At 39.5% G+C, this 27,016-nt stretch overlaps 1 protein-coding gene across 4 annotated transcripts in view; it reads left to right on the top strand.

Annotated features, from left to right (window-relative positions):
- The first annotated feature begins 1,652 nt into the window (after nt 1-1,652).
- The window catches only part of DENND6A (DENN domain containing 6A), a 49,384-nt gene continuing 24,020 nt past the window's right edge, over nt 1,653-27,016 (top strand). The window contains exons 1-5 of one of the 4 annotated variants that reach the window (XM_027121157.1): nt 1,653-1,939; nt 16,147-16,185; nt 16,286-16,328; nt 24,248-24,360; nt 26,438-26,518. In XM_027121157.1, coding sequence (XP_026976958.1) covers nt 1,703-1,939; nt 16,147-16,185; nt 16,286-16,328; nt 24,248-24,360; nt 26,438-26,518 — 513 coding nt within the window. In that variant the 5' untranslated portion in view covers nt 1,653-1,702. The remainder of the gene's footprint in view (nt 1,940-16,146; nt 16,186-16,285; nt 16,329-24,247; nt 24,361-26,437; nt 26,519-27,016) is intronic. The other 3 variants (XM_027121155.1, XM_027121156.1, XM_027121154.1) reach the window with 3 other exon arrangements.

Here is a 27,016-nt window from a genome sequence, read left to right as displayed (position 1 = left end):
AAACGTGTATGTTGCAATAGCTTGGCTCTTCCCCATAATCAGTTATGTAAGTAGACCAGAATGATCATTCCTATTTTACCAATGCAGAAACGGGGTCTTTGAGCAGCCTGCCTACCATGATTGTGGATGGAGCAGGTGCTAAAATCCAAAATCCACTAGCACTTGTCTAGTGCTCTTTCTAATACTGTGTTCAATACTAAAAACTGTTACTGTTCTTTCCTAAGAACAGGTCTAGAGACTTACTTAAATGCAGAATATATTTTTTCTCTCTAACTACAGTAGTTCTCTGGAGTAGGAAGGCAGATAGCTTCGGGCAAAGAATTGGCCTCTTAACGTTAATGCTGTCTCTAGTTCATCTTACGTCCTAAAGAAAGACTCTTGCAAACATCACTACTGATGTCTGAGAATGCTTGACCCTCTCCTTGAAAAGAGAGATGCTAACACTTACTTCAAATAAAAATCCTATGGATGTGGACAGAACAATGCTTGTCAGACAGGGTAGATTTGACTGGGTGGTGCAGCAAAACGCTTAGGAGCTCAGGTTCAGTGAGAGAGATGTGGGCTTAAGTCTTTGTTTTGCCACCTACTGGCTGTGACATTACCATCATCTCATGGAGCCTCAGGGCCCTTATCTGTAAATGGGAAGAATAGGACCTACCTTTTTGGCTGTTGGGAGGATTAGGTAAGATAATGTGTGTAAAAGCATGAATACTGTGCTGTTTTTTAAAAACACGTTTATTGTGAGTTATTATGCATTGTCTTTTACTCACTTTTCTATTGGGGCATTATTGTGTGTTTCCGATTTACTTCCACTTTGCAGTTTATGCTCAGCACAGTAGGTGCTAAATAAATCCTAGTCTGTAGCACCACGCTGGACCCATAATCAGTAACAATTCAATAGACTAAGTGCCTCCTGGGTGCCCAGCCCAACGTCGATCTCCAAGAATACTAAGCTGCCTGAGACTAGACCTCTGCTGAGAGAAAGTGATCCTCAGGTTGTTGTAGAGGTGTTCCAGAAAGGTCTGGCGATGGATGAGTGCTGAGTGAGTCACAGGCAACCAGGCCAAGAAAGGTGGGAGGGGGCTTGGTGGAGAGGGGGCTGCTGAATGAAGGCACAGATCTCTGTCAACAGATTGCCTGAGTGAACTGTAAGCCTGCATCAGAGTTTTAATACTTGCTTGGCTAGTCACATAACCTCTCAGAACCTCAGTTTACCTGAAAAGAAATAATACAATGATGACTACCTACTAGATTCAATGAAGTAATATTTGCAAATACTTACTTGGCATATCATCTGGCACAAAGTAAGTGCTCAATAAATGTTAGCCACCGTTACCATTATGTTCTAACAATTTGATAATACCTTATAATTATGAACGGTGTCATTCCAAGAATAATTCATTCCTTGGCCGTTGGACTGCGAAGGAGGATTCCAGGATTCACTGCTTCAGTCTTGAAGAGCTTTAAAGCAAGGAGGCTTCACAAGCCCAGTCAAGGGCCTGCGCGACGTCTTTTACTCCGGGAGGCCGGTACAGGAGGACCCATGCAGAGCCGGGCTCCCAGGGTCACATGGGCCGCGGCCCCGCCCCGGCTGAGCCCGTCCCCCGCGGCTGCGGCAGCTGTGGCTGCGTCTGCGCGGAGCCGAGCGCGCTCTGTAGCGCGGTCCGCAGTGGAGGCGGCGCAAACAGCCAGGGGGCGGCGGATGGCTCTGCGGGGCCTGGCAGGCTCGGGGCCCAGCTCCCGCGGGCCGCTGGGTCAGGCGGGGGCAGCGGACGAGGAACGCGAGGCGCCGGCCGTGGTGGCGGCGGGAGACGCGCCAGAGGACGTTGAAGAGGACGAGGGCCGCAGCCGGGGCCTGCTGCGCTGGGACGGCTTCTCAGCCTGGCTGCATTGCGTGTGTGTGGTGGGCTTCGACCTGGAGCTGGGCCAAGCCGTGGAGGTGAGGCCCGGCCGCACCTGGCCCCCGCGCCCCGTCCCGGTCCCGGCGCTGGGGCAGCCCCAGCAGAGCTTGTGGCCCGCGGGCCGACCGGCCTGGACCCTGCCCGCTGCGCATCCGGGCGTGGCCGGCAGCCCCTCCGCCGTCTGCCGGGCTGCGGTCCAGAGGCAGTTCCCGTGGGAGGATCGTGGGCTGTGGCTAAGGGTGAAAAGTTCTCTCTAGTCCCCTCCTAAATACTTGTTGATGGCCCTGTTTTCTTTTCTTTTCTTTTTTTTTTTTTTTTAACCCGGTGTCACAGGAATAACTAGAATGGTTAGCGGCACCCGGAGAAGACAGCAGGCGGGATGTTTGGGACTTTTTCAAGAAGCAAACAATGCCCCTGACATATGGTGAACTAGCCAGACCTCACACAGCCAACTTTTTTTAGACTCATGGATTGTTTTGGTCGTTTGCAGCGACTCTCAGAACATTCCACTTAGCCTGAGCCGAAATGCTTGTCTCAGCAGGGGTTTTCTCCTTTTCCTCTTTTTGTTTCTCATCTCTCTTATATCTTGATGTTGCTTATGAGACGGCCTGAAAGCTAATAGCAAGATGAACGTAAGGAAAATCGTTCGCTTGTGAATTTGTCAAGTTTTCCATTTTTATAGCGCCTTGTTGAAAGACCTTGTAATCTTGACATTATTTAGGGTTCCTTTTGTAACATAAGAGATTGCTTGTCTTTATGTAGCCAAGAAAAACGTAGAGTCAGAAGGACCTATGTTTAGAAGATTTTTTTGTTTGTTTTGGTGGCAATGACAGATTTTAATGAATCATCTCATTCTGACTTTAGTGGCATGAGTGGGCTATGAAAATTGGCCAGGGAGGTGTTTCTTAATGTGGAGTGTGTATTCAGCCTGTCTTCTCTGTGTTTTATCATTACACAGCTCAATACACTTTAAGTTTCCACTAAGATTTAGGCATTATCTTGGTTGCTGAGCAGACGTATATGAAAGATATACTCTAACCTATATTTATAGAGTAAGACTACAGTTTATAGGAGAACCAAGAATTAATCACACCAGCAGATAGGGCTAAATGCAGTGCCTGGCACGTGACAGTGTTCAATAAAAAATTGATAGAGTGAGTGTATACATGAACAGTACTTTGAGATGGAAACAACAGTTCCCAAAGACTGTGAAGAAGAGATTTATGTCATCTATCATTTACACTGACATATTAACCTGAAGCTATATGTATAGCAAAATACGATTTAATCAGAAAGCATAGGATTGAGTTGTTGTAGTCGATTATATTTTTGAATAGTTAAAGGAGATCCTTTTGGACTCTGACCCTTTGGGCATGCTTTATAACGTGTATGTTTTTTTCTGACCTAATAAACAATACTTAGCAAGTATTGAGGTGCTACAAAAATGTGAATCACTGAGACTATTTTGAATTTCATTTCCCATAGTATATGCTATTGCACAGAGTTTTCTTTAGGTCTTTGGTTCTTCACATTTTTAAAAGGTCCAGAATGCAGATAAGTTATGAACTTCATGAACTCTCTCCCTAAGGAAAATGGTAATACAAAATCATGTATATGCTTCCATTGACTATCTGGGGGTCATTTATGGAGATTCTGTTGCATTGTCCTCAGGTTAAGAGTCACTGATTTTAGAAAGTGTAGGGTGAGGGTGGGGAAGATTCCCTAATAAAGGATCCCGAGAAAGATAAACACATTGAGAGGCAACACAATTTAATTTTGTTTTGTTTTCCTGAGGAATGTAGAATAGTCCCACTTTTAAAATGAAGAAAAAGGAATACAAATTAATAATTAATATAACAAAATAGTTGAAAATATATTTCACTTTTGTAATATGGCCATATCCAGGCCAAAAATGGACAGGAGGGGTGGCTGTAATGGGGCAAGAAGGTAAGTATAGAATTGTTTTGGAGAAATGACGTAATAGCCCCACCCTACTTCCTATAATGCACAACCATAGGGATTCAGAAGGGAAGTTAATTAAATAGGTTAAAAACTAAGTTTGGACAGTATATCCTCCAACTCAGTTGTGTTATTAGAAATGCAGTCATTTAGTCTTAGGCTCGCGAGAGACTTAAGAAGTCAGTTCTGCTATGATAGAAAGTACCAGTTGCAAATTTTAAATGCATAAACAATGCCACTTACTTAAGCTTAAATCCCTACTAAAGAGATAATGTAGAATATTGACCAAGAACTCAGACCCTAGAGCTAGACTGCCTAGGCTTGAATCTGTGTGACTTGGGGTACGTTACTTAGCTCATCTGAGCCTCACACTCCTCTGTGACAGGATAACAGTGCCTATATCATGGCACTGTTGTGAGGGTTAGGTAAGTTAATGTTGATGAAGCATTTGGAACAGTGCCTTGGACTCAGTAAGACCTAGGTAAGTCTGTATTTGGGAAGCACTGAAATTCTTTTTCATTTTCAATGAAGAGAACCCCTAACTTTTGCTTTGTGAAGATGAGGCCTTCGGACCTTAGTTTTCTCACTAGAAAAATGAAGTTGAAGTACTAGAATCAGCATTCTTTTTTTTTTTGCGGTACGCGGGCCTCTCACTGCTGTGGCCTCTCACTGCTGTGACCTCTCCCGTTGCGGAGCACAGGCTCTGGACGCGCAAACTCAGTGGCCATGGCTCACGGGCCCAGCCGCTCCGCAGCATGTGGGATCTTCCCGGACTGGGGCACAAACCCGTGCCCCCTGCATTGGCAGGCAGACTCTCAACCACTGTGCCACCAGGGAAGCCTGAATTAGTATTCTTTTTAAAGTAGGGGAACTTTTTTTCTGGGTAGATGAGAATCAGATGTACCTCAGTGGCTAATCTGGTTGAAATGGGGCCTGTGTGTATATGTTTGGTTGTGGACGACAGAAATTAAGCTATAGCTGAAGGAGAAAAGGCACATTTGCTGTAAGGCCACAGAGGTGTTTCAAGATGTCCAAGGTACAAACCTAGAAGGACTTCCAGAAAATGGCTAGAGCCCAGGACCAGGGAAGTCTCTTGTTTATGCTCTTGTTTTATGGATTTTGTTCATGCTTCATGCTCTCCTTTAAAACTAACTTCTCTGCTTCTGTAATCTTTATGGCGAAGTTGCCCTTTTCGGCCACTTCAACGAAGAGAGTGAATGTCATTCTCATTCCAGACACCGAAGGAAGGTACTCTGGCCTTGTTTGGAGCAGTTTCTCACTCTGCTATAATCAGCTGAAGACCTGAGTGGTTGGAGGAGTGGTCTGTGTTGCATAAAATGTCTGTTGGGAACCCTGTCCTAGAAGAAGAGGACAGTGAAGGGGGTCTTTTGAGCTGGGAAGAGACTGCAAAAGGTGTTGACTACAGGAGGTGTGCTCAGCTTCTTTCTTTTCCCCTGAGATGGCTCTGGCACCACCACAGTGACATTAAGGGTCCTCTGGAACAAGGTTTGAAATCCTCTGAATTTTATATACTCTTTGTCACTTCCAGCTCTGTGAAATCACCTGATTTTATAATAAAGCCTTAATTAATTATCTGAATCCAGAATTGCCTCATTCCAGTTTTTTTTTTCCTCATTGAGTAATAATATGTTCATTGTTGAAAACTTGGCAAGAAAGGGAATTATAAACACTAGAAAACATCACTCATAATTATATTAAGAGATTAATAGTTGGCATTTTTGTTAATGCTTTTTTTCTTTATATAATTTTGTATCTGTCAAGGATTAGTTTGATTGTTAAGAACAGAAATCCTCTCAAATAAATTTAAGTGAAGAGAAATTGATTGTAAGGAATCTTTTGGAACCAGTTGCAGGAAGCAGGGTTGAACCTCATGGGATTTGGAAAGCCCCAGGCTTTTGCCTTTGTCTCTGTGGAGCTGTGTGGTCTTTTGTCTTTGCTTCTCTTTGCATGTCTGTTCTTTTCTCTGTGCTGAGACTGATTTCCTCTGCAAGGGTCTGAATATCTGCTCCCCCATTTCACTTGACTTTGGATTTCCACGGTACTGATATTAGCCAAACTTCTACTTTTGTATTCTGGAACCAGGCAGAAGCTTAATTCGAATACTAGAGTATCTGACTGGTTCAGCATGGGTCAGGTGCTCCCTTTTGTTCAGTCAGTTGCGGTAAGGAGACAGTGTTTCAGTAACTGTAGTGGCCACTTAGGCTCACCCCTGCAAAAGGAGGGGACACTTGAAAGCATGGTCTGGGCAGCAGTCCCCCAAATAGGTCTGCTGTAAGAGTCTGCCATTACTGATAAGCATTCTCACAATTTGCCATATCGTTAAAGAGTCCTCATAAATATTTTTTTATGGACCACAATTTATTTAACCATTTTCCCTAATTTGGATATTTAGTAGTTTCTTTTTTTCTTCATAGTGTGAAGAGTTGTTTGCCACCTGTACACACTTCCTTAGAGATGATCTTCATTTTTTGAGGGCCTTTAAATCATGTGAATTTACGGAACTCACAGAACATCATGGGAGGTGACACATCTGTAATTTGAGATTACCTCTTGAACCTCTCCAGCCCCCACCCCAATTTTATAAGAATCGAGAAATCATTGGTGGCTTTCCCCCTGTTGAAGGCTATGACCTATCAACTTTTTGGACAGAATATCAATCTAGTGAAAAGAGTACAAGCTTTGGGGTGTTGAACATATGCTAATTGTCCGAGTTTTGACCAGTTTCTTCAGTTCTCTGTGTCTCATTTTCCTCAATTATAAAATGGCAAAATAATATCCTGAGCGTTGTTGGAGGTACTAAGTGAGATAAAGCATGTAAAAATTAATTTCTCTCATTTAATGCATACCCAATATGTTAGCTACCCTTTTTAAAAATATTTTAAAAATTTTGTTTTATTTTTTTATTTTTGGCTGCATTGGGTCTTCGTTGCTGCACGCGGGATTTCTCTAGTTGCGGCGAGCGGGGGCTACTCTTTGTTGCGGTGCGCGGGCTTCTCATTGCAGTGGCTTCTCTTGTTGCGGAGCACTGGCTCTAGGAGTTCGGGCTTCAGTAGTTGTGACACGCGGGCTCAGTAGTTGTGGCACGTGGGCTCTAGAGCACAGGCTCAGTAGTTGTGGCGCACAGGCTTAATTGCTCCGTGGCATGTGAAAGCTTACTGGACCAGGGATCGAACCCGTGTCCCCTGAATTGACAGGTGGATTCTTTTTTTTTTTTTTTTGCTGTACGCGGGCCTCTTACTATTGTGGCCTATCCCGTTGCGGAGCACAGGCTCCGGACACGCAGGCTCAGCGACCATGGCTCGGGTCCAGCCGCTCCGCGGCATGTGGTATCTTCCCGGACCGGGGCACGAACCCGTGTCCCCTGCATCGGCAGGCGGACTCTCAACCACTGCGCCACCAGGGAAGCCCGACAGGTGGATTCTTAACCACTGCGTCACCAGGGAAGTCCCTAGCCCCTTTTTTATAATTAGTGTCCTTGCACATTCAATAATCAGTGTGGGCCTATCTTGGCTATTCCCTCACTCCTATTATTTTGCCTTAAATTTATTTATAAAAACACACAGCTTTGGATGTGAATCATCCAAGCTAAACTTGTGTCAGTCACAAGTACTTAAAGCACTTTCTGGGAATCAAGTTTATTAGGTTTCACTTTGCTGATAATCTATGACATAGCCTATTTGTATGTACATATATGTGTACATACATATATGTATATATACATAGTTTGTATTTCACCTCTTTGGTGAAAAGAATTTCAGGCCAGTTAAATTATCTATAAAAAGCAGGACAATTTATAATCATTTCATTACTGATCCCCCCCTACTTTTTTTCTAACAAATTGAAGATAAATTCCTGCTTTGGGGTGAAGGCAAACTTATGCCGTTTTTAAAAGAGCAGGTAGCAGAATTGACTCCCCTTTTTTTCCCACTTCTGTTTTTTGTTGAGCCAATGCCTATTTATTCCCCCTTAACCCCTAACAGGGTGGAACCTGGAGTAGTCAGCACAGTTTTCTTTATCTTAGCAAAGTTTCTGTTTATTTTTCTGAGAAGGATAAAGGCAGTTGTGTGAAAGGTTTTCGTGTTTCTTCCTCTCTTCTGGGTGACCCATAGCCTCAGTATTTGATCCTCAGCATGTTCACTGTTTTAATTGAAATGGGTGTGTATAATTGCATGCTGCTATACTGTCTCATTGAGCCATCTATTCAGATATTTACTGGACAACTACCATATCCAGACAATGGTATGTTCTGGAGATAAAGCCTTGATTATCCCTTCCTCATTGAGTTTGCAGTCTAGCATGGAAGGTAGACCATTCAACAGTGAATGATAGGATAGGATTTGCAGGGTACTAATAATGGCCTTTAAATTTCCTTGTGAAATAGTAGCACTTCGTGGTAGCTTGATGTAGTTCTATGATTTGAGGTTTAAAACCTTAGTGACCTCTTGAGCTTCTTAGGCTCCCAGATTCTACAATCTAATTGGTGTTACTAATTAGAAATTATATAATCTGGAGATAATCTGGGACATTACTAATCTCTGATTCAGTTATGAAATTATATAATCTGGAGATAATCTGGGATGTTCTCCTGTCTAGTTAGTTCTTTCACAAGTACTTTATGTTTTTGTACTTACTGTGATGAATGATGTGAAACATGGAAAACTGTACCTAAACTTTACTTTTTTTTGAGAAATGCTTTACCGTCCATTCCATTTTCAAACTGATCAAGTTTTCTAGTAGAGTAATTTAACTTCAATCTTGAGAAAGTGGGAATCTTAGACTTGAGGATACTGTGATTTCAGGCCATTTTTTCCACTTTTTAAAGTAAGTAACATTCTCATTGAAGTGTAACACACGTAGAAAAGTGCACAAATCCTAAATCTGTATTTTGGTGAATTTTCAAAAAGTGAGTATACCATGTCACGACCCTAGAGATCAAGAAGCAATATTATTACTGCCCCCAAATTTCCCTTACATTCTCTTTCAGTCATGACCCATTCTCCTTTCCCCTCCAGCTCCTGGCAACCACTTATCTACTTTGTCTCTATGGATTCTCCTTTTCTGTATATTTCATATGAATGGAATCATACAACATGTGGCCTTTTGTGTCTGGCTTCTTTCACTTAGTATGTTTTCAAGATTCATCCATGTTGTAGTATGTATTGGTACTTCATTCCTTTATATGGTTGAGTTTTATATCATTATATGGATACATCACTTTTTTTTATGTTTATTTATTTATTTATTTATTTTTGGCTGTGTTGGTCTTTGTTGCTTTGCGCGGGCTTTCTCTAGTTGCGGTGAGTGGGGGCTACTCTTTGTTGCGGTGCGCGGGCTTCTCATTGCGGTGGCTTCTCTTGTGGAGCACAGGCTCTAGGCGGGTGGGCTTCAGTAGTTGCGGCACGTGGGCTCAGTAGTTGTGGTGCACGGGCTTAGTTGCTCCGCAGCATGTGGGATCTTCCCAGACCAGGGTTCGAACCCGTGTCCCCTACTTTAGCAGGTGCATTCTTAACCACTGTGCCACCAGGGAAGTCCAGATACATCACATTTTGTATATCCATTCATCATTTGATGGAAATTTGGATTGTTTCCACTTTTTGGCTATGATGAATAATGCTGTTATGAACGTTCGTGTACAGGTTTTTGTGTGGATGTATGCTTTTCACTTCTCTTGGATGAATACCTAGGAGTGAAATTGCTGGGTCATATGGTAACTCCATGTTTAATTTTTTTGGCTGCTGTGGGTCGTCGTTGCTGTGCACGGGCTTTCTCTAGTTGCGGCGAGCCGGGGATACCCTTTGTTGCGGTGCGTGGGCTTCTTATTGCAGTGGCTTCTCTTATTGTGGAGCACGGGCTCTAGGCTCGCAGGCTTCTGTAGTTGCAGCATGGGGGCTCAGTAGTTGTGGTGCATGGGCTCTAGAAAGCAGGGTCAGTAGTTGTGGCACACGGGCTTAGTTGTTCCGTAGTATGTGGGACCTTCCTGGACCAGGGATTGAACCCGTGTCCCCTGCATTGGCAGGCGGATTCTTAACCACTTTGCCACCAGGGAAGTCCTCCATGTTTAATTTTATGAGAAGCTACTAAATGGTTTTCCAATGTGACTTCATTTTCATCAGTAATGTATGAGGCTCCTAATTTCTCCATATCCTTGCTACCACTTTGTCCTTTTGATTACAGCCATCCTAGAGGTATGAGGTGGTATCTTACTGTAATTTTATTTGTTTTTCCCTAATAACTAATGACATTGAGCGTCTTTTCATGTGCTTATTGACCTCTTGTATATCTTTTTTGGAGAAATTTCAAATCAGATCCTTTGCCCATTTAAACATTGGGTTATTTGACTTTTTATTGTTGAATTATAAGAGTTCTTTATAGATCCTGTACTCTAGACCCTTATCAGATATATGATTTGCAGATACTTTCTCCCATTCTGCAGTTCGTCTTCACTTTCTTGGCAGTGTTCTTAGAAGTGCAAAAGCTTTAAATTTTGATGAAGTCCAATTTATTTATGGTTGCTTGTGTTTTTGGTATCATAGCTTAGAAACCATTGTCTAATCCAGGGTCATAAAGATTTATTCCTATATTTTCTTCTAAGAGTTTTGTAGTTTTAGCTTTTACACTTAGGTCTTTGATCCACTTTGGGTTACTTTTTGAATATGATGTGAAGTAGAGGTGTTACTTTTTTAACAACCTTATTTTGAGATAATTTTAGAGTTATGAAAGTAATTCATTCAGCTTCCTTTAATGTTAACATTTTATATAAACATAGTACAATTATCAAATCTAAGAATATAACATTGGCATGATACTGTGTACTGAGCAACAGAGTTTATTCAATTTCACTAGTTTTTCTATTAATGTCCTTTTTTTTCAGGATCCAATCCAGGTTCCTGCATTGCATACAGGTGTCATAACTCCCTCTCCAATCTGTGGAAGTTCCTCAGTCTTTTCTTATATTTCATGACTTTGACACTTTGGAAGAATATTGGTCAGATATTTTGTAGTATGTTTCTCAACTTAGGTTTTTCTGGTGTGTTCCTATGATTAGTCTGGGGTTATACATTATTGGGAAGAATACCCCAGACGTGATGTGCCCTTCTTGGTGCATCATATCAAAGAGTACCTGGTGTTAAAATGTCTTATTATTGGTGATTTTAACCTTGATCACTTGGTTAAAATGATGTCTGTCAGATTTATCCACTGTGAATTTACTGTTTTTCTCTTCATAATTAGTAAATATTTATTTTGTGGGAGATACTTTGAGACTGTGCAGTATCTTGTTTCTCAAATTTGCTTGCTAATTTCAGCATCCAAAAGTGGATCTTTCCTGTAGTAACTATTATTACTCTGGTGTTCTCATAGTGATTTGCTATTTTCCTTATTCCTTCTGCATTTATTAGTTGGAATTCTTTTTTTTTAATACAGTATTTCAGTTTCATTTTTATTATTTTATTATTTTTATTTTTAAATATTTATTTATTTTTGGCTGCATTGGGTCTTCGTTGCTGTGTGCAGGCTTTCTCTAGTTGCAGTGAGCAGGGGCTACTCTTCGTTGCGCGGGCTTCTCATTGCGGTGGCTTCTCTTGCTGCGGAGCACGGGCTCCCCAAGTGCGTGGGCTTCAGTAGTTGTGGCACGCAGGCCCAGTAGTTGTGGCTCACGGGATTAGTTGCTCTGCAGCATGTCGGATCTTCCTTGACCAGGGCTTGAACCCACGTTCCCTGCATTGGCAGGCAGATTCTTAACCACCGCACCAACAGGGAAGTCCCCAAGGTTATGATGATGTTTGTTTGTAAGTTAATGTTTCTGTAGGAGATCAAGGCAAGGTTTCTTGGGAAATGTAGTCTCTGTCAGGCCTGGGACACCAGGCAGGGTCATGCAGTAGAGACAGATACCCAGTCACATGGCATCAGGTAGACACCCATTCACACACAACTTGGGTGCATGACAGGCATGAATTTTTCCCATGTCCAAATGATACTGGCAGTAAGTTAGCTGGTATTTCTAATTTTCCTCCTCCTGGGACCATGATTATTTTCATACTGAGTTGGGAATGCTAGAGAGATGTAGATGTATGCAGAGAGATGTACCTTTGAATAGACCCATTTAAAACATTTTGTAATACTCTTTTCCAGTATATATATTAATATTTTTCTGAGACACATTTTTTCTATTGTAACATGATGTGAAATATGTCATCATTTTTAAGCCTTAATAATTATATCAAATAAAACTCACTTTTCTCTTCGGTTATTACCTGGCCACCTCTCCCTTATTTGCTGTAACATGGGAGATCTTAACATAGGTAACAAAACCAGAGTGACATTAGTTGATGCTCTCTGTCCCCCTTTAATGCCACCCAGAATGCCAGTGATTGGGGGAATAGAGATGCCTTTACTTGAGCTATGGAGAGAGGAAGCTTCAAGTGAGAGGCATCTCCAGGTACTGGAGCTAACCCACAGTTGATTATTTCCCATATAGCTATCAGGAGCTAACTGACTAAAACTAAACTAACAGTGATTGTCCAAACTTATATTTAAACTTTTTTTTTTTAACAACATAAAGTATGTACACAGGTAATAATTCTAGTAACTGTGGTAATTTGTGCAGTTCTAGATACTTGGTAGTGGTTACTTTTCTTTCTTTTGTTTTTTAAATAGGGAGTTGATGTTTTTAAAGTTAAGTATGAATTTTTCTTTTTTCTTTTTTAAAAATCTATTTTCACTTGTTTATTTTTTTCTTTTGCCTGTGCAGCAATCAGGATCTTAGTTCCCTAACCAGGGATCGAGCCTGTGCCCCTGCAGTGGAAGCGTGGAGTCTTAACCACTGGACCATCAGGGAAGTCCCTGAATTTTTCTGATTTTTCTGATCTTAGGTACAGTGTGGCCATTTCAGTAGCTGTAGCATATAAATATGCATTGTTTCTTTTTGAATATCATATTTGTTCCAAAATAAAACACTGAGTAGTTCTAACAGAGTACATTAAAATGAAATTCTAGATACTATTTGACAGTCTAGTACAATCAGAGTTTTTACTTTACTTTTTTTTTTTAATTTTATTTTTGGCTGCGTTGGGTCTTCATTGCTGCGCACGGGGTTTCTCTAGTTGTGGTGAGCAGAGGCTACTCTTCGTTGTGGTGTGTGGGCTTCTCATTGCGGTGGCTTCTCTTGTTGCAGAGCACGGGCTCTAGGCTTGTGGCTTCAGTAGTTGCAGCTCGTGGGCTTAGTAGTTGCGGCGTGTGGGCCCTAGAGCGCATGGGCTTCAGTAGTTGTGGCGCGTGGACTCAGTACTTGTGGCTCACGGGCTCTAGAGCAGAGAATCAGTAGTTGTGGTGCATGGGCTTTGTTGCTCCGTGGCATGTGGAGTCTTCCCGGATCAGGGATTGAACCTGTGTCCCCTGCATTGGCAAGTGGATTCTTGTGCCACCAGGGAAGTCCCACAGGCAGAGTTTTTAAAAGGCAGACTATTTTTTTGTGGGTTTTTTTTTTGGGCTGCGCTGTGCAGCTGTGGGATCCTAGTTCCCTGTCCAGGGATCGAACCCGGGCCCCCTGCATTGGAAGTGTGGAGTCCAAACCACTGGGCCACCAGGGAATTCCCTGAAAGACAGATTTGATAGGTTCTGTAGTTTTTATATCCTTTTAACTTACTTAAATATATAGAGCATATATAAGCCCCTTAAATACATGCATATACACACATACATATACACACACATGTTATATATATATATTTAAGGTACTCATATATATGGGTAAAACATACCAACATTTTTCTTCTATACTGTCTTGCTAATATTTTAAACCTTAGGAAACCAATGTCCAGATGAACCATGGTTGATATCTTTATGTAATAAAAAATGGAATTTTGTATATTTGCTTTTGAGTTGGTATTTTAATTTGAGGAAATAAAAATTTGAAGGGCATTCACATAAAAGTGAATTTAGAGTCTAAGATTAAGCTGTTACAGGCCACTAAACTTCTCAATATGTTTTAGACCAGCAAACTCCAGGTTAACTTAGATGTAAAGAGATTTTCATGAATATGGCCAAATAGGTTATAAGTTTGCCATTTCTCCTTTATTTTTATTTATTTATTAAATATTTATTTATTTATTTATTTACTTGGCTGTGCTGGGTCTTAGTTGCGGCATGCAGCATCTTTGCCATTTCTCCTTTAAAGTTAACAAAGTAAAATGGTCTCAAGGTGAAGCAAGGAAGATCTACGTACACTTAAAGAAGAATTACATATTACTAAATACTGAGTTGTTTAACAGAGCTAATCTGAGAGTATATCCACTGATGGAAGAAATATTTTTTTAGTGTCTACTATGCACCAGAAACTGTTCTAGGTGTGAAGATAGACTGTTGAACAAAACAGACCAGGTTCTTGCCTTCATGAATTGTGGAGACAGAGGTTAAGTCAGGTCGGTCAGAACATGGGATACAAAGCAAAGTAGAGCGAATATTGGCTTTGGTGTCATTTTCTATTCCAGGAATGCTGGGTGGTTTTCATGTAACAATACCAGCTCTGTAGACCCTCCTCATACTCCTGAATTGAGAAGGATTATATGCCACATCCTGGCTAGGGGAGGAAGAGGGCTGTGATTGTGAGTTAATGATTGCTACTATGGGTGGAGTGAGGAATGGTGGCTTGTGTACTTTGGAATCAGGCAGACCTAAGTTCAAGTCCTAGTTGTGGCACTTACTAGGTGCTAAATTTTGGGCGAGTTATTTAACTACTGTGAACTTGTCCCCTCTTCTGTAAAGATGTGAAGAATTGACAGAGTTGTGAAAATTAAAAACTCTAGAAGATGGTCAGTAATATGAATTCTCCCCATCTTTTTTCTTACCTTAGTTTTCTTATATGTAAAGTGGGGATACCATTACTAGCCTTGTCTATTATTGTGAGAACTAAATAAATGAAATAAATATGTGAAACCACCTTAATACAGTTTATAATGTGCTATTACTATATGTTATTTCTGGAAATGTAAGATTTTCAGGCACCTGGGCAACTCTGGGGAGTAGAAGAATGCATGGATTCTTCCAGAACTGGAAGAGCAACCTAGTATTAATGCAGTTCCGCTACACTTTGTGTTGTTTCCTCTCTTTTTGGTTACCAGCCACTAGCTAACCTGCTGCTCCGAATCCCATCTCTTCTTCACATTCCCGAGAGAATCTGTACTGGCCCACTTGAGTACTGGTATTCTCTTGGGCAGAATTTTCATACCCAGCCCCATCTGGGCACTTGGTTGATTGGCCTGTAGAGTGGGTGCCCTTGGGTCTGGTGTTTACTAGTGCTTGTTCTGACAGGAGCTGTGCTGGCCTAGTCTTGCTTGCTTCGTGGGGCTGTGGGGCAGGAATTTCCCTCAGAAGGTGGCTGGGTCACTGCAGGCACTAAATTGACCTATCTAGGGAAGTGCTATGACTATTTAAAGGGATTGGAGGAAAATAAGATAGGCTCTATGGTGGGAAGATGGCCTTTGAGGTTTCTTAAATTGCAGATGATCATTTTTTCCTTTTCATTTTTCTTTTAATAAGTAGTTAGTAATTTGTATTACTTCTTGTAATCAATTGAAAATTATTATTTCTTGAAGTAGCTACAAGCTTATAGATCAAGTTCTCTTTAGATTTTAGGCTTCCAAAGAAAAGACTCAAAAAACTTTGAGTTATTAGCAATTCAATTAGTAAATTATTCTTTTTTAAAAAATATTTATTTATTTATTTGTTTGGTTGCACTGGGTCTAAGTTGCGGCACATGGGTTCCTTACTTGTGGCAGGCAGGCTCCTTTAGTTGCAGCTCGAGGGCTCCTTAGTTGTGGCTCACCGGCTCCCTAGTTGCGGCACATGGGCTTCCTAGTTGAGGCACGCAGGCTCCTTAGTTGCGGCTCACGGACTCCCTAGTTGTGGCATGCAAACTCTTAGTTGCAGCATGCCTGTGGGATCTAGTTCCCTGACTAGGGATCGAACCTGGGCCCCCTGCATTGGGAGCGCAGAGTCCTAAGCACTGCGCCACCAAGGAAGTCTCAAATTGTTCTTGATAACTCAAAATTTCACCAATTTTTAGAGATAACTTTGAGTCAAAACTTTTTTTGCCAAATGTAAATCCTCCTCAATTCTCCCAGCTTCTCCTGTGTTTCATTGTTAAATTTGTGAACTGTTTCTTAAACCAATTTGATCATAGCCGACTAGTATTTTAGAAGTACCTGCTAATGTTTACAATATATACTCCATATATTTGTCTAACAAAATTTAACTCTTGTTCTCCCAGGTAATTTATCCTCAACATTCCAAACTTACTGATAAAGAAGTAAGTAAAAATATTGCCCTATATAGTTTACTGTTTTATTTCTGTTTGTTTTTATTGGTGTATATATGTCAGCATATATAGTTTTTGTTTTCTTTTTCAGAAAACCAATATTTGCTATTTGTCTTTTCCAGATTCAAATTCAGGTAACTATTTTTCATGTGGTGTTTCTGTTGAATTTTATACAGAGAATACTGATTATACTCTTAATATATGAAAATTAATTGAAATAACATAGTAGAATGCAAACTCAATTTCATCCTAACAGATTAGTGATTTTGATTCCTACTTTTATGATCCTAGTCGTGTCTTACTTATTTTCGTTGGTTCAACTTTGAAAATAACTGTTATCTTGTAATGAGGTAAAACATCATGGAGCCATAAACTGTTGAAATAATGAAGAGATTGAAAATCATCAACGCTGGTATGTTTGAGGATTTATATTAAGCAGTGTTCTTTTAGTTTAGGATTTGGGAGCTTGCCAAGAACTCTGTAAAAGCAGGGATTTAAAAAAAAATCAGGGTAAACATGGTTATAAAGCATGGCCATCAGTTATTTGCAATAGTTTATGTGAGTTAGTATATATAAAGCATTTGAAATAGTGCTTGGGTATAGAAAGTAATTTATAAGTGTTTGCTATTATTATTAAGCTTGGTTTTGCTGGTCTCCTTCAAGTTCTTCCTTTGTGTGGTCCTATAAGTTGATATCTTTCAGGTTACCTTTTGTGTTTCACTTTGAAAATAATTTTTCAGGCTTACAGTGACCAGAACACTTAAGTTCTTAGACCACACACTTAGAATCCCATGAAGCAAAGGCACTACAGTTCCCTTTCCTTTTGTGGTTACTTCTAATATACTGTTAATTTAGTTTAGATAATCTGATTTGGGAGACTTGACATTTTAGCTTTTTAAAGCATTTTCTCTTTTCCTTATAAATGCTTCCAGAATTTTTTCCTATAGTTTTGGAACTCAGCTTTCATGAAATATGTTTTTTAAAAAAAAGTTAAAAGGATGGCTTTGAGCGATCCCGGGACGGCTTTTGTTTTGACCTGGAATTATTGGAATCTTTTCACATGTTTTGCCTGTTAACGAGATAATGATACAGCGGTCTTATAGGATCTCCCCTTATTTCGGATAACATTTGCCTTACAAAGTGCACACATGTAGTTCTGATTGTAGTGAGTATTGGATTGGACTTCCATGACTCAAGGTCAGGTGAGTTGTGTGGATTACAGGATAATCTGACTTCATGTGATTATACTGCACACTCTTCTTTTTCAGGTCATGGCTGGTTTTCATGGCTCTCTCCCTTTCACCTCTCTACATGAGCATCAAGACTAAGAAGTTAAAAAAAAAAAAAAAGACTAAGAAGTTAATTGTATGATGTCTGATAGTCTTTTTTATTTCTAGTTTTGCAGTTAGTCTCTGTATGAGTCATTTTCTTATTGGAAGTTAAACTCAAGTGTAAATCTGTGTAAATGAGCATTTATTCAGGGAATTCCCTGGCAGTCTAGGGGTTAGGACTCCGTGGGGCCAAAAAAAAAAAAAAAAACCAATTTGTTCAGTATTTTAGGCATTTGAATGACCTACAGATGTTTTGTAATGCCTTTTTTATAAGCTGCATATCAAAGGAAGTGTGGTTCATTTTATTCAAAATATGCTTGGTACTTAGAAGTAAAGTCAACAGAAGATCTTAAAAATAGACACCTTGCCATCTTAACAGAAGAATATTAATCTAGCCAGCAAGAGACTATGCATTTACATATATTTGAGATCACTGTTCTGAACTGTGATTATCCAAATAGTTTGTTTCATTTATGTGTTCATTAAATGGAAGTTGGAATTAGTACTATGCCAACTTTGAAATGGATTTAATTTTTCCCAAGATAGCTTTATTGTTATAGAAGGTGCAGTAGAGCAGTCTTTAGGAAAGAATCATAACCTAGCTTTTGTTTCCATGGTGCACACTTAAAAAAAGTAAAACAACATTTAGACTCTATGGTAAGTTATACAGATAAAGAAGAATACTTTTGGGATTCCCAACGGGAGGATTTGCCAGTCCTCCACTTCCTCCACCTACTACCCACACACAACTTAGATACTGTGACTTTAGAAAAAAGTTTTGTTTTGTTTGTTTTTAGCTTTCAGCTTTTGGTTCCATTTGAATGGCTTTTATCTTTAGGAGCCTAAGTTTAAAGAATGTTTTCTCTCTAATAAATATTTGTCAGATATTTTTCTCATTATTTACCATTAATATCATCTGGATATATGCATTCCTGAGTCTTAAGCTGTGATGGGTACCCAAGGACTGTAATCACTATGCTCTAAACAAGGCCAGAGAGAAAACTTAGCATTAGTAGAGAGAGTTTCAAGTGATGATGAATCCGAGGGAAATATCAATCCTTGTTCTGGATGGATTAGATGTGCAGATAATATTTGTCTCAACAGATTTTCTTCTATGTAAAGAGTTGGGACGTCGTCATGTACTTTACACTTCCCGGTGGTGAAAGGAGTGCTTCTCACACTCATCTGTGTTGAAGGGCCATTTGGGTGTTTTAAGAATTTCCAGTCTGTTGTGGACTGGTGCTTTTATAAAATGCTGTATACATGAATTATTAGAAAAATGAAAGGGAGAAAAACCAAAGAATACAAAATATAAGTCCAAATTTGTCATGGCAATATCAAATCGCTATAAGGGTTTCTAAATGTGTATTCTCAGTTTGGGTATTTATTTTGTCATGTATTGTAACAAGAGTTTGTGGACTCGCATCATTCTATGGACTACACTTTGAGAAGTGTAGTCCCTGGTCTAAACTCCTGCTTCTCAGCGTTTCCAACTCTAATCACAGAGAGGGTGACTACATAGAGCTGAAGGCCAGGGATGGGGCTAGCTCTTAAGGTCTCATGTTTTATTTTAATCTTACTCTGAACTGTTCTATAGCTGTTTTCCGCTAATATAAAAATACTCTGGGACTTCCCTGGTGGCGCAGTGGTTAAGAATCTACCTGCCAATGCAGGAGACATGGGTTTGAGCCCTGGTCCAGGAAGATCTCACATGCTGTGGAGCAACTAAGCCCATGCGCCACAAATAGTGAACCTGCACTCTAGAGCCCATGAGCCACAACTACTGAGCCCAGGAGCCACAACTACTGAGCCCATGTGCCATAACTACTAAAGCCTATGCGCCTAGAGCCCATGCTCTGCAGCAAAGACAAGCCACCACAATGAGAAGCCTGTGCACCGCAACAAAGAGCAGCTCCCGCTTGCTGCAACTAGAGAAAGCTCACGTGCAGCAACGAAGACCCAACGCAGCCATAAATAAATAAATAAATTTATTAAAAAAACAAAAACAAAACTGATCAAGGGTCTTCCCTGGTGGTGCAGTGGTTAAGACTCTGTGTTCCCAATGCAGGGGGCCCAGGCTCTATCCCTGGTCCAGGAACTAGATCCCACGTGCATGCCAAAACTAAGAGTTCTCATGCTGCAACTAAGGAGCTCGTGAGCTGCAACTAAGGAGCCTGTGAGCTGCAACTAAGGAGCCCACCTGCCAGAACTAAGACCTGACGCAACCAAATAAATAAATTAATTTAAAAAAATAGTCTGAAGTTGTCTTTTCCCTTTAGAAGAAATAGTTAAGCTTTTTTCCCTCAAATCTCAAGTAGTTTTTTTAAAATAAATTTATTTGTTTTTATTTTTGGCTGTGTTGGGCCGTTGTTGCTGCGCGTGGGCTTTCTCTAGTTGTGGTGAGCGGGGGCTACTCTTCATTGCAGCGCGTGAGCTTCTCATTGTCATGGCTTCTCTTGTTGCAGAGCACGGGCTCTAGGCGCGTGGGCTTCAGTAGTTGTGGCACACGGGCTCAGTAGTTGTGGCTCGTGGGCTCTGGAGCGCAGGCTCAGTAGTTGTGGCGCATAGGCTTAGGTGCTCCGCGGCATATGAGATCTTCCCGGACCAGGGCTCGAACCTGTGTCCCCTGCATTGGCAGGTGGATTCTTAACCACTGAGCCACCAGGGAAGCCGCTCAAGTAATATTTTTGATACAGGAAAGCATCTTCCGTTTATCTATAGCTTTGCAGTCTTGGTTTGATTGGCAGATGTAAAGGGTAAAATCATCTGTGCCCTTGATAATTTTAAAATGGGAGGAGAGCAGTTTGTGGCTTACCACATGGCATTCGCATAGGAGGAGCCATGAAACCAGTGAGTGTCCCAGAAACCAGTGAGTTCAGCAACTCCTCAGTTGGAGGGGTGCTTTTCAGGACTTCGTTTTCTAAGTGAAGAATAGGAGCTTTTGATCTGCTCCAGTTGGCAGTGATGTAGCATTTTAAAAAAAAAAGCAAAACAGTTTTATTGAGATATAATTCACCCATGTAAAATGTACAATTCAGTGATTTTTAGTACATTCAGAGTTGTGCAACTATTACCGAAGTCAATTTTAGAAAATTTTCATCACCGAAAAAGAAACTTCCTGCTCCAGTTTCCTCCTACCCACCTCTCCCCCTCAGCAACCACCTGTCTACTTTCTGTCTCTACGGATTTACCTATTCTGGATATTTCATATTAGTGGAAGTGGTGTTTTTGAAGTCCATTTTGACTTGAAAGAGCCAGTATGATGTCATGGTCCAGAGCACCAGCTCCAGAGTCAGATGTCGTGGCCTCAAATTCTTGCTCTGCCATTTAGCAGATTTATTTCTTTGGAGGATTACATAACTTTTCTGTGCCTTGGTTTCCTCCTCACAAACAGGACTAATAACGGGACCTACGTGAGAAGCATGAAGACCAAATGAGTTAATGTATCTAAAGTGTTTAGGACAGTGCCTGCCACAGAGTGAGCATTCAGTGAAATGGGTGCTCAATTCATGTATTGAAAGGGTGGAAAATCACTTCTGAAAGCAGACAAAATAATGAAAATAATTTTGACCTGGGATTCTGTTTGATTTCTGTTGTAAGAACTTAGTTGTTTGGAAAAGGATGTTGGGGGAAGGTTACAGGAATTTTCTTGGTTTAAAAAGTGTTGGGTTATTAGTTCTGTTTTCTGGGCTCGTAAAGATTATTCTAGATTAATTAAAGTGGAACTTTTCCTCAAGCTGTGGGGGTTTGCTGAGGAAATTTGCTGTTTCCTTAATCCCTGCTGCTTTATCAGGGAAAGAGTTTATGTGGTTCTTAGTCAAGAAGCCATGTGAAGGTGTATTTTCTTTGGAGAGCTGTCATTTAATCTTAAAATTTGTATAAATTCATCTTTATTCCTTGATTTATGTGAAGAAAAAATACTTTCCATTAAAGCTTTTTACCTTTTTTTTTGTTTGTTTTTGTTAATAATCAGAAAGCTATGGTGCACATAGCATAACTTTTAGGTCTTTTTGGATCTTTATATAGGTCTTTAGTTTTCTTAGTGAATACAGTGGGTAAGATGCTTGGAATTCAGTACAATTGTAGGTCAGTTGTGGAGATTTACTTTAGAATTATTGCATATTACTGCTGGAAGTGACTTTAGAGATTATCTTATGATGCCCCTTAACTTTTGTTTACAAGGAAATTGAGAACCTTGGGCGAAGTGACTTCTAGAAGGCTAATTATTGATGGACCTGGAACTAGATCCCATTGATTGTGGTTCCTTTTTCCTCAGATTATAACCTTTCCCTCATGTGCACAGTCATTTAACCATCTTTCATATGTAATCATTATACTGCTTATGTAGAGGTGCACTCTCCTGTTAAATAGGCAAATTGGTTGGGTCATACTAACAAGGTAGATTTATTTTTGATGAGGTTGTAGGTTATCAGGATTGCCCTGCCCTCCACAGGTATCCTTTTCTGAAAGACAAATGTAAATAACCTGGTTGCCAATCTGTAACACCTCTTTTCCTGTCCCGTTAATAGTGAGGTCAGGATGGAGAACAAAGGTCTACCCAGATAAAGAGTTGGTTTTTCTTTAGTAACCTTTTGTGTATGAGGGAACAGACTTCTGAAACATAAAATGGGAACCATTTACCTCACTTCACAAAGACACTATGGTTAAAGCCTTTTTGACCTGGTGAACTAGCTTCCTGACCAGTTCTGTACAGCTTGCAGGTACAGCTAGTCATCGGAAAGTTCTTACAGCATGCCCATGGTTTGGGAGTGGAGCCAGGGGTGGGTTGGGGTTGAAGGCTGTGGGAGCTTCATTACTTTCTTTCCACAAAGCTCAGCATTCCTTACATTTTCCAGAGACCATACATCTTTCTTAAAATCCATTGCATTTTTTCTGCTACATCTTGCTATGTGTCTCAGAGAAATTAGTGTATACTTCTCAGTGGATCTTTCTGTCTTCTGAAGAGAAAAACTGAACCATCTGTATATAAATCTGTTGAACTAAAACAATGCTAGGAGTATTTTCCATTATCTCAGGTCTCATGTATTTTCCTTATTTTGAACCGTCTGCTATGACAAATAAAGAAACTGAACTGACTCACCCTCCAGTCTCCTTTGTTTCTTCCCTCCTCCAGCAAAGAAATACTAGTTTCTATAAGTGCATTTAGGTATATGTACTGAGTTGCTTTTTAAAACACTTAAACGTAATATCGAGTTTCTGCTTCCTTTTTGAGAACTTGATGTGCTAAAGAAATATAAGTACTTCTGTGTGTAATAAAATCTTGAGCACATTTTGTATTTAATATAATCTCATTAGTTTTAAATACAGTAACTGGGAAGAATTTGAGTGACAGGCTACTTCTTGTGTCTTTCACTTTTTAGAGTATTTACAGTTTTTTGTAATTATTGCCTGACAGTTTAGGTAATATTTTAAGAGGCTTGCTAAAATGATTGAAGTTTAAAAACTTTATAATTAACATGATTAAAATAGTAAGTCTATTACTTGGGCTCTTCCTGAGTCTGCTATGTTTTTGTTTTTTTTTTAAATTCTCATTGTGAAATATAAAACACATATAAGGTCAAGAAATAGAACTTTGCCAACACCACAAAAGCCCCCTCATGTCTCTTCCCAAACAGTATTTCCCTCCCCTGCACCTAAGGTAACCACTATCTTAATTCTTTTTTCTTTTCAATTTTTTACTTTTTATTAAAATTTTTTAAATATAATTTTTAAAGTTTGCCTTCCATTTACAGTTATTGCAAAATAATGGTTATATTCCTTGTGTTGTACAATAATCCTTGTAGCCTATCTCACACCCAGTAGTTTGTACCCCCCACTCCTCCACCCCTATATTCCCTGCCCCTCTGCCACTGGTAACCAACCATTAGTTCTCTATATCTGTGAATCTGCTTTTTTTTTGTTAGTTTTGCTTAGTTTGTTGTATTTTTTAGATTCCACATGTAAGTGATATCATACATATGTCTTTCTCTGTCTGACTTATTTCACTTAGCATAATGCTCTCCAGGTCCATCCATGTTGCTGCAAATGGCAAAATTTTGTTCTTTTTTATGGCTGAGTAGTATTCCATTTGTGTGTGTGTGTGTGTGTGTGTGTGTGTGTGTATCATATCATCTTTATCCATTCATCTGTTGATGGACACTTAGGTTGCTTCCATACCTTGGTAATTGTAAATAAATAAGGCTGCTATGAACATTGGGGTGCATGTATCTTTTCAAATCACTCTACTGATTCTTATAGTAATAAGATTCTTGCTTTTCTTTATAGTTTTATCACCCAACCATGTATTCCTAAACACTATTGTTTAGTTTGCCTGCTTTATTAAAAAAAAAAACTATGTAAATGGATTTGAACAATTTGTGTTCTTTTATATTTGGCTTCTTTTGCTCATAATTATGTTTGTGAATCAACATGACATGCACACAGTTTTCAAAAAGTTTTAATTACATAGAGAAAATGGAATAGGAAAAACAGTAGAGGGACATAGGAGTTAAGATGCATAGTTTACTAATGGCTTTGCCTTTAACCAGCAAAGATGGCTTAGAGCAAGTCGAACTGTCAGGATCTCTTTTTTCTTCTCTAAAGCATGATAGAATGTGTTTCAGTAATTGATAGGACCCCTTTAGCTCTAAGATGTGATAAAACTGGATAAATAAATGTTATACTGTGCTGCCATTAATTTCTTTCATTTTTGTTTTCATTAGGTTGTCTTGGAGATACCCAGTTTTGTTTTAGATTTCGACAGTCTTCTGGGAGGAGGGTGTCACTGCATTGTCTCCTGGATCAATTTGAGAAAGATTTACCAGTTTACTTAAAGGTTGGAAAAGTAGTAATAGAATAATGTCTATGTGAGAGGAAACTTTAGAACTCAGTTACTCAGTTACCTCTTATAGCATTCAGAAATGTTGTGCTTTTGTTTTGTTACTGTATTATACTGCTGAATTTCCTGAGTCTAATTCATAAGGATTTAGCATGTGAGTGAAAGAGACTTTATAAAGTTACTATTCTTAAAACATAATGCCATTGTGAATTATAGAAATTAGAATGTTGAATTAATTTTCTTTCACGTGTTAAAACTCTTTGTTTAGATGTGGAAGTGGGGTGGTAGTATACCAGTAAATATCACCCAGAGTTGAAGATTCCCTGTGGTAATCCCTACCTGCTTTATAGTAGAATTATTGTTGTCTCTTTTTGATTTTTGAATAAACTTTGGTTTATAGTTGTTGTTTATTAAAAACAATTTTAATAATTCAGATGATTCCTGAGTGTAGAATTTCTGTTTGGTACTTCATACTTTTATCTCTAACTACATGAAGAACATTTCCATCTGGTTGTCCTATTAGCACATCCAATAAGAACTTGACATCTTTTGCCTAAAATAAGTATTTACAGCTTACCTTCCTGGTTCCATTAATGACAGGAATCCTCTTCCAGTTAGCAAAGATGTTACCTTTTGAAATGTCTCTTATAGCCATCTTGTCCTTTTCATGACCATTTGCTATCACTAATAACATATTCTGTCAACTGCTGATAATAATAGCTACTACTTATTAGAGCTTTTTATGTTCTTGGCATTGTATCAATAAGCACATATTATCTTATTAATCCTCCCTATATTGTTCCAAAAGAGTTCCTTTTGCAAATGAAGGAATTGAGGGCTATTGAGGATAAAAATATTTGCCCAAAGACATCCATCTTCTGTCTTTTTCAGTGCAATATATCTTACACAGTGTTCCCAGCTAAAGTGTACATATATATTACATAAAATAAATAAAATCTAAAATGATTACTTATTGCTTAATGAATAAAGAGCTAATGATAGTAATATTTCCTGGTTCTCACTTTTTGGGCCTTCCAAAATAAAACCTTTGCCTTTCAGATTTCCAGCTTAATCTCCTTTCTATACATGTGCCATATATTAGCTAAACTGAACTGTATGCTTTTTCCTGAGGTAGCTTGTATTTTTCTATCTCTGCGTGGTTTTGCTCAAACTCTTGGCTGTCTAAACTTGAAATGTCTTTGTCTTTGTTTAAATCATATCCATCCTTCAATGCCCAACTTAAAACTAGCTGCCTCCGCAAAATACTGATCGCCACAGACAGAAGTAACCTCTTCCCCCTTGGCCTCTTTGTAACACTTTGTGCTTTTTTGCATGGTACCTGCCCTCCTATCACATACTAGTCATTTTTGTACTTTTCTTATCGCTCTTAGTTTGTGATCTCCTTAAGGAACTGTGTCTTACACATCTTTTTATCTTTTCTAACACAATGCCTTGTTCAAAGTAGGTAGTCAATAAATATTTGCTTAAAGAATAACAATCAAATAAGGAACTGGACCAGAGTTTATTCCATTAGGATATAAAAACTTTTAAGTTTTTTGGACCTTTCAAATTGTATGTTGATAAATATTCCAGTGTTTCATTATTGTTGGGTAAAAATGTAACTGTCTATGTAAGATTCATATTGGCATTTAACTCCTTTTATTTTCTCTCTTGAAATTTTGCATTAGTATACCTCATAAGACTGATGCCTAACTCAGAATTGTAGGCAGAATTTTTTCAAAACTAAGTATAGCATTGGGGAAAACAGAATTTGATTGTTTTCCTAACTTCCATTAACTACCACAGATATGAATAAAGAACATAAACAGAGTAAGTTATAGGGGGTAAAATCTGACCTTAGTACTTTAGTTATGATTATTTCATCTGTGGGCAAGTTAGCAGGTTTTTATCTTCCAGTTATTGTCATGATTGTTGTTTGCATTGGTGGAAAAGCATAACTAGCTCTTTGTGTGTACCTCATATCTCAGTTCAAGTTTATAAAGGAACCTGCTTTTAATAAGAAAGGATGGCTATATATATATATATATTTTTTAATTTGTCACTTCTTTTATAGAAGGATCCTGCCTATTTTTATGGATATGTGTATTTTCGACAAGTTCGAGACAAAACTCTAAAAAGAGGCTACTTTCAGAAGGTAATTTTCATATACATTAACAGAAAAATATTTTTACATTGTGGTTAGAAGAATAGAAATTATTAGAATGAACAGTCTTTAAAGTGTTTGATATTTTATCTTTAAACATACTAGAATTTATATTTTATCTTTTTTTTTTTAGATTGTAGACACCTGTCCTTAGTTTTTTTTGGCTGCATTGGGTCATTGTCACTGCATGCAGGCTTTCTCTAGTTGGGGCGAGTGGGGACTACTCTTTGTTGCGGTGCATGGGCTTCTCATTTTGGTGGCTTCTCTTGGAGCACGGTCTCTAGGCACGCGGGCTCAGTAGTTGCAGCACGCGGACCCTAGAGCGCACGGGCTTCAGTAGTTGTGGTGTGTGAGCTCAGTAGTTGCGGCGTGCGGACTCAAGGGTGTGCAGGCTTCATTATTGTAGTGTGCGGGCTCAGTAGTTGGGGCTCGCAGGCTCTAGAGCGCAGGCTCAGTAGTTGTGGCACATGGGCTTAGTTGCTCCGCGGC

The sequence above is a fragment of the Aethalodelphis obliquidens genome, unplaced genomic scaffold (genome assembly GCF_003676395.1).
Source record: "Aethalodelphis obliquidens isolate GAN/ISIS:26980383/991018 unplaced genomic scaffold, ASM367639v1 scaffold22, whole genome shotgun sequence".
Taxonomy (NCBI): Eukaryota; Metazoa; Chordata; class Mammalia; order Artiodactyla; family Delphinidae; genus Aethalodelphis; species Aethalodelphis obliquidens.
This window is presented reverse-complemented; position numbering and strand designations above follow the sequence as displayed.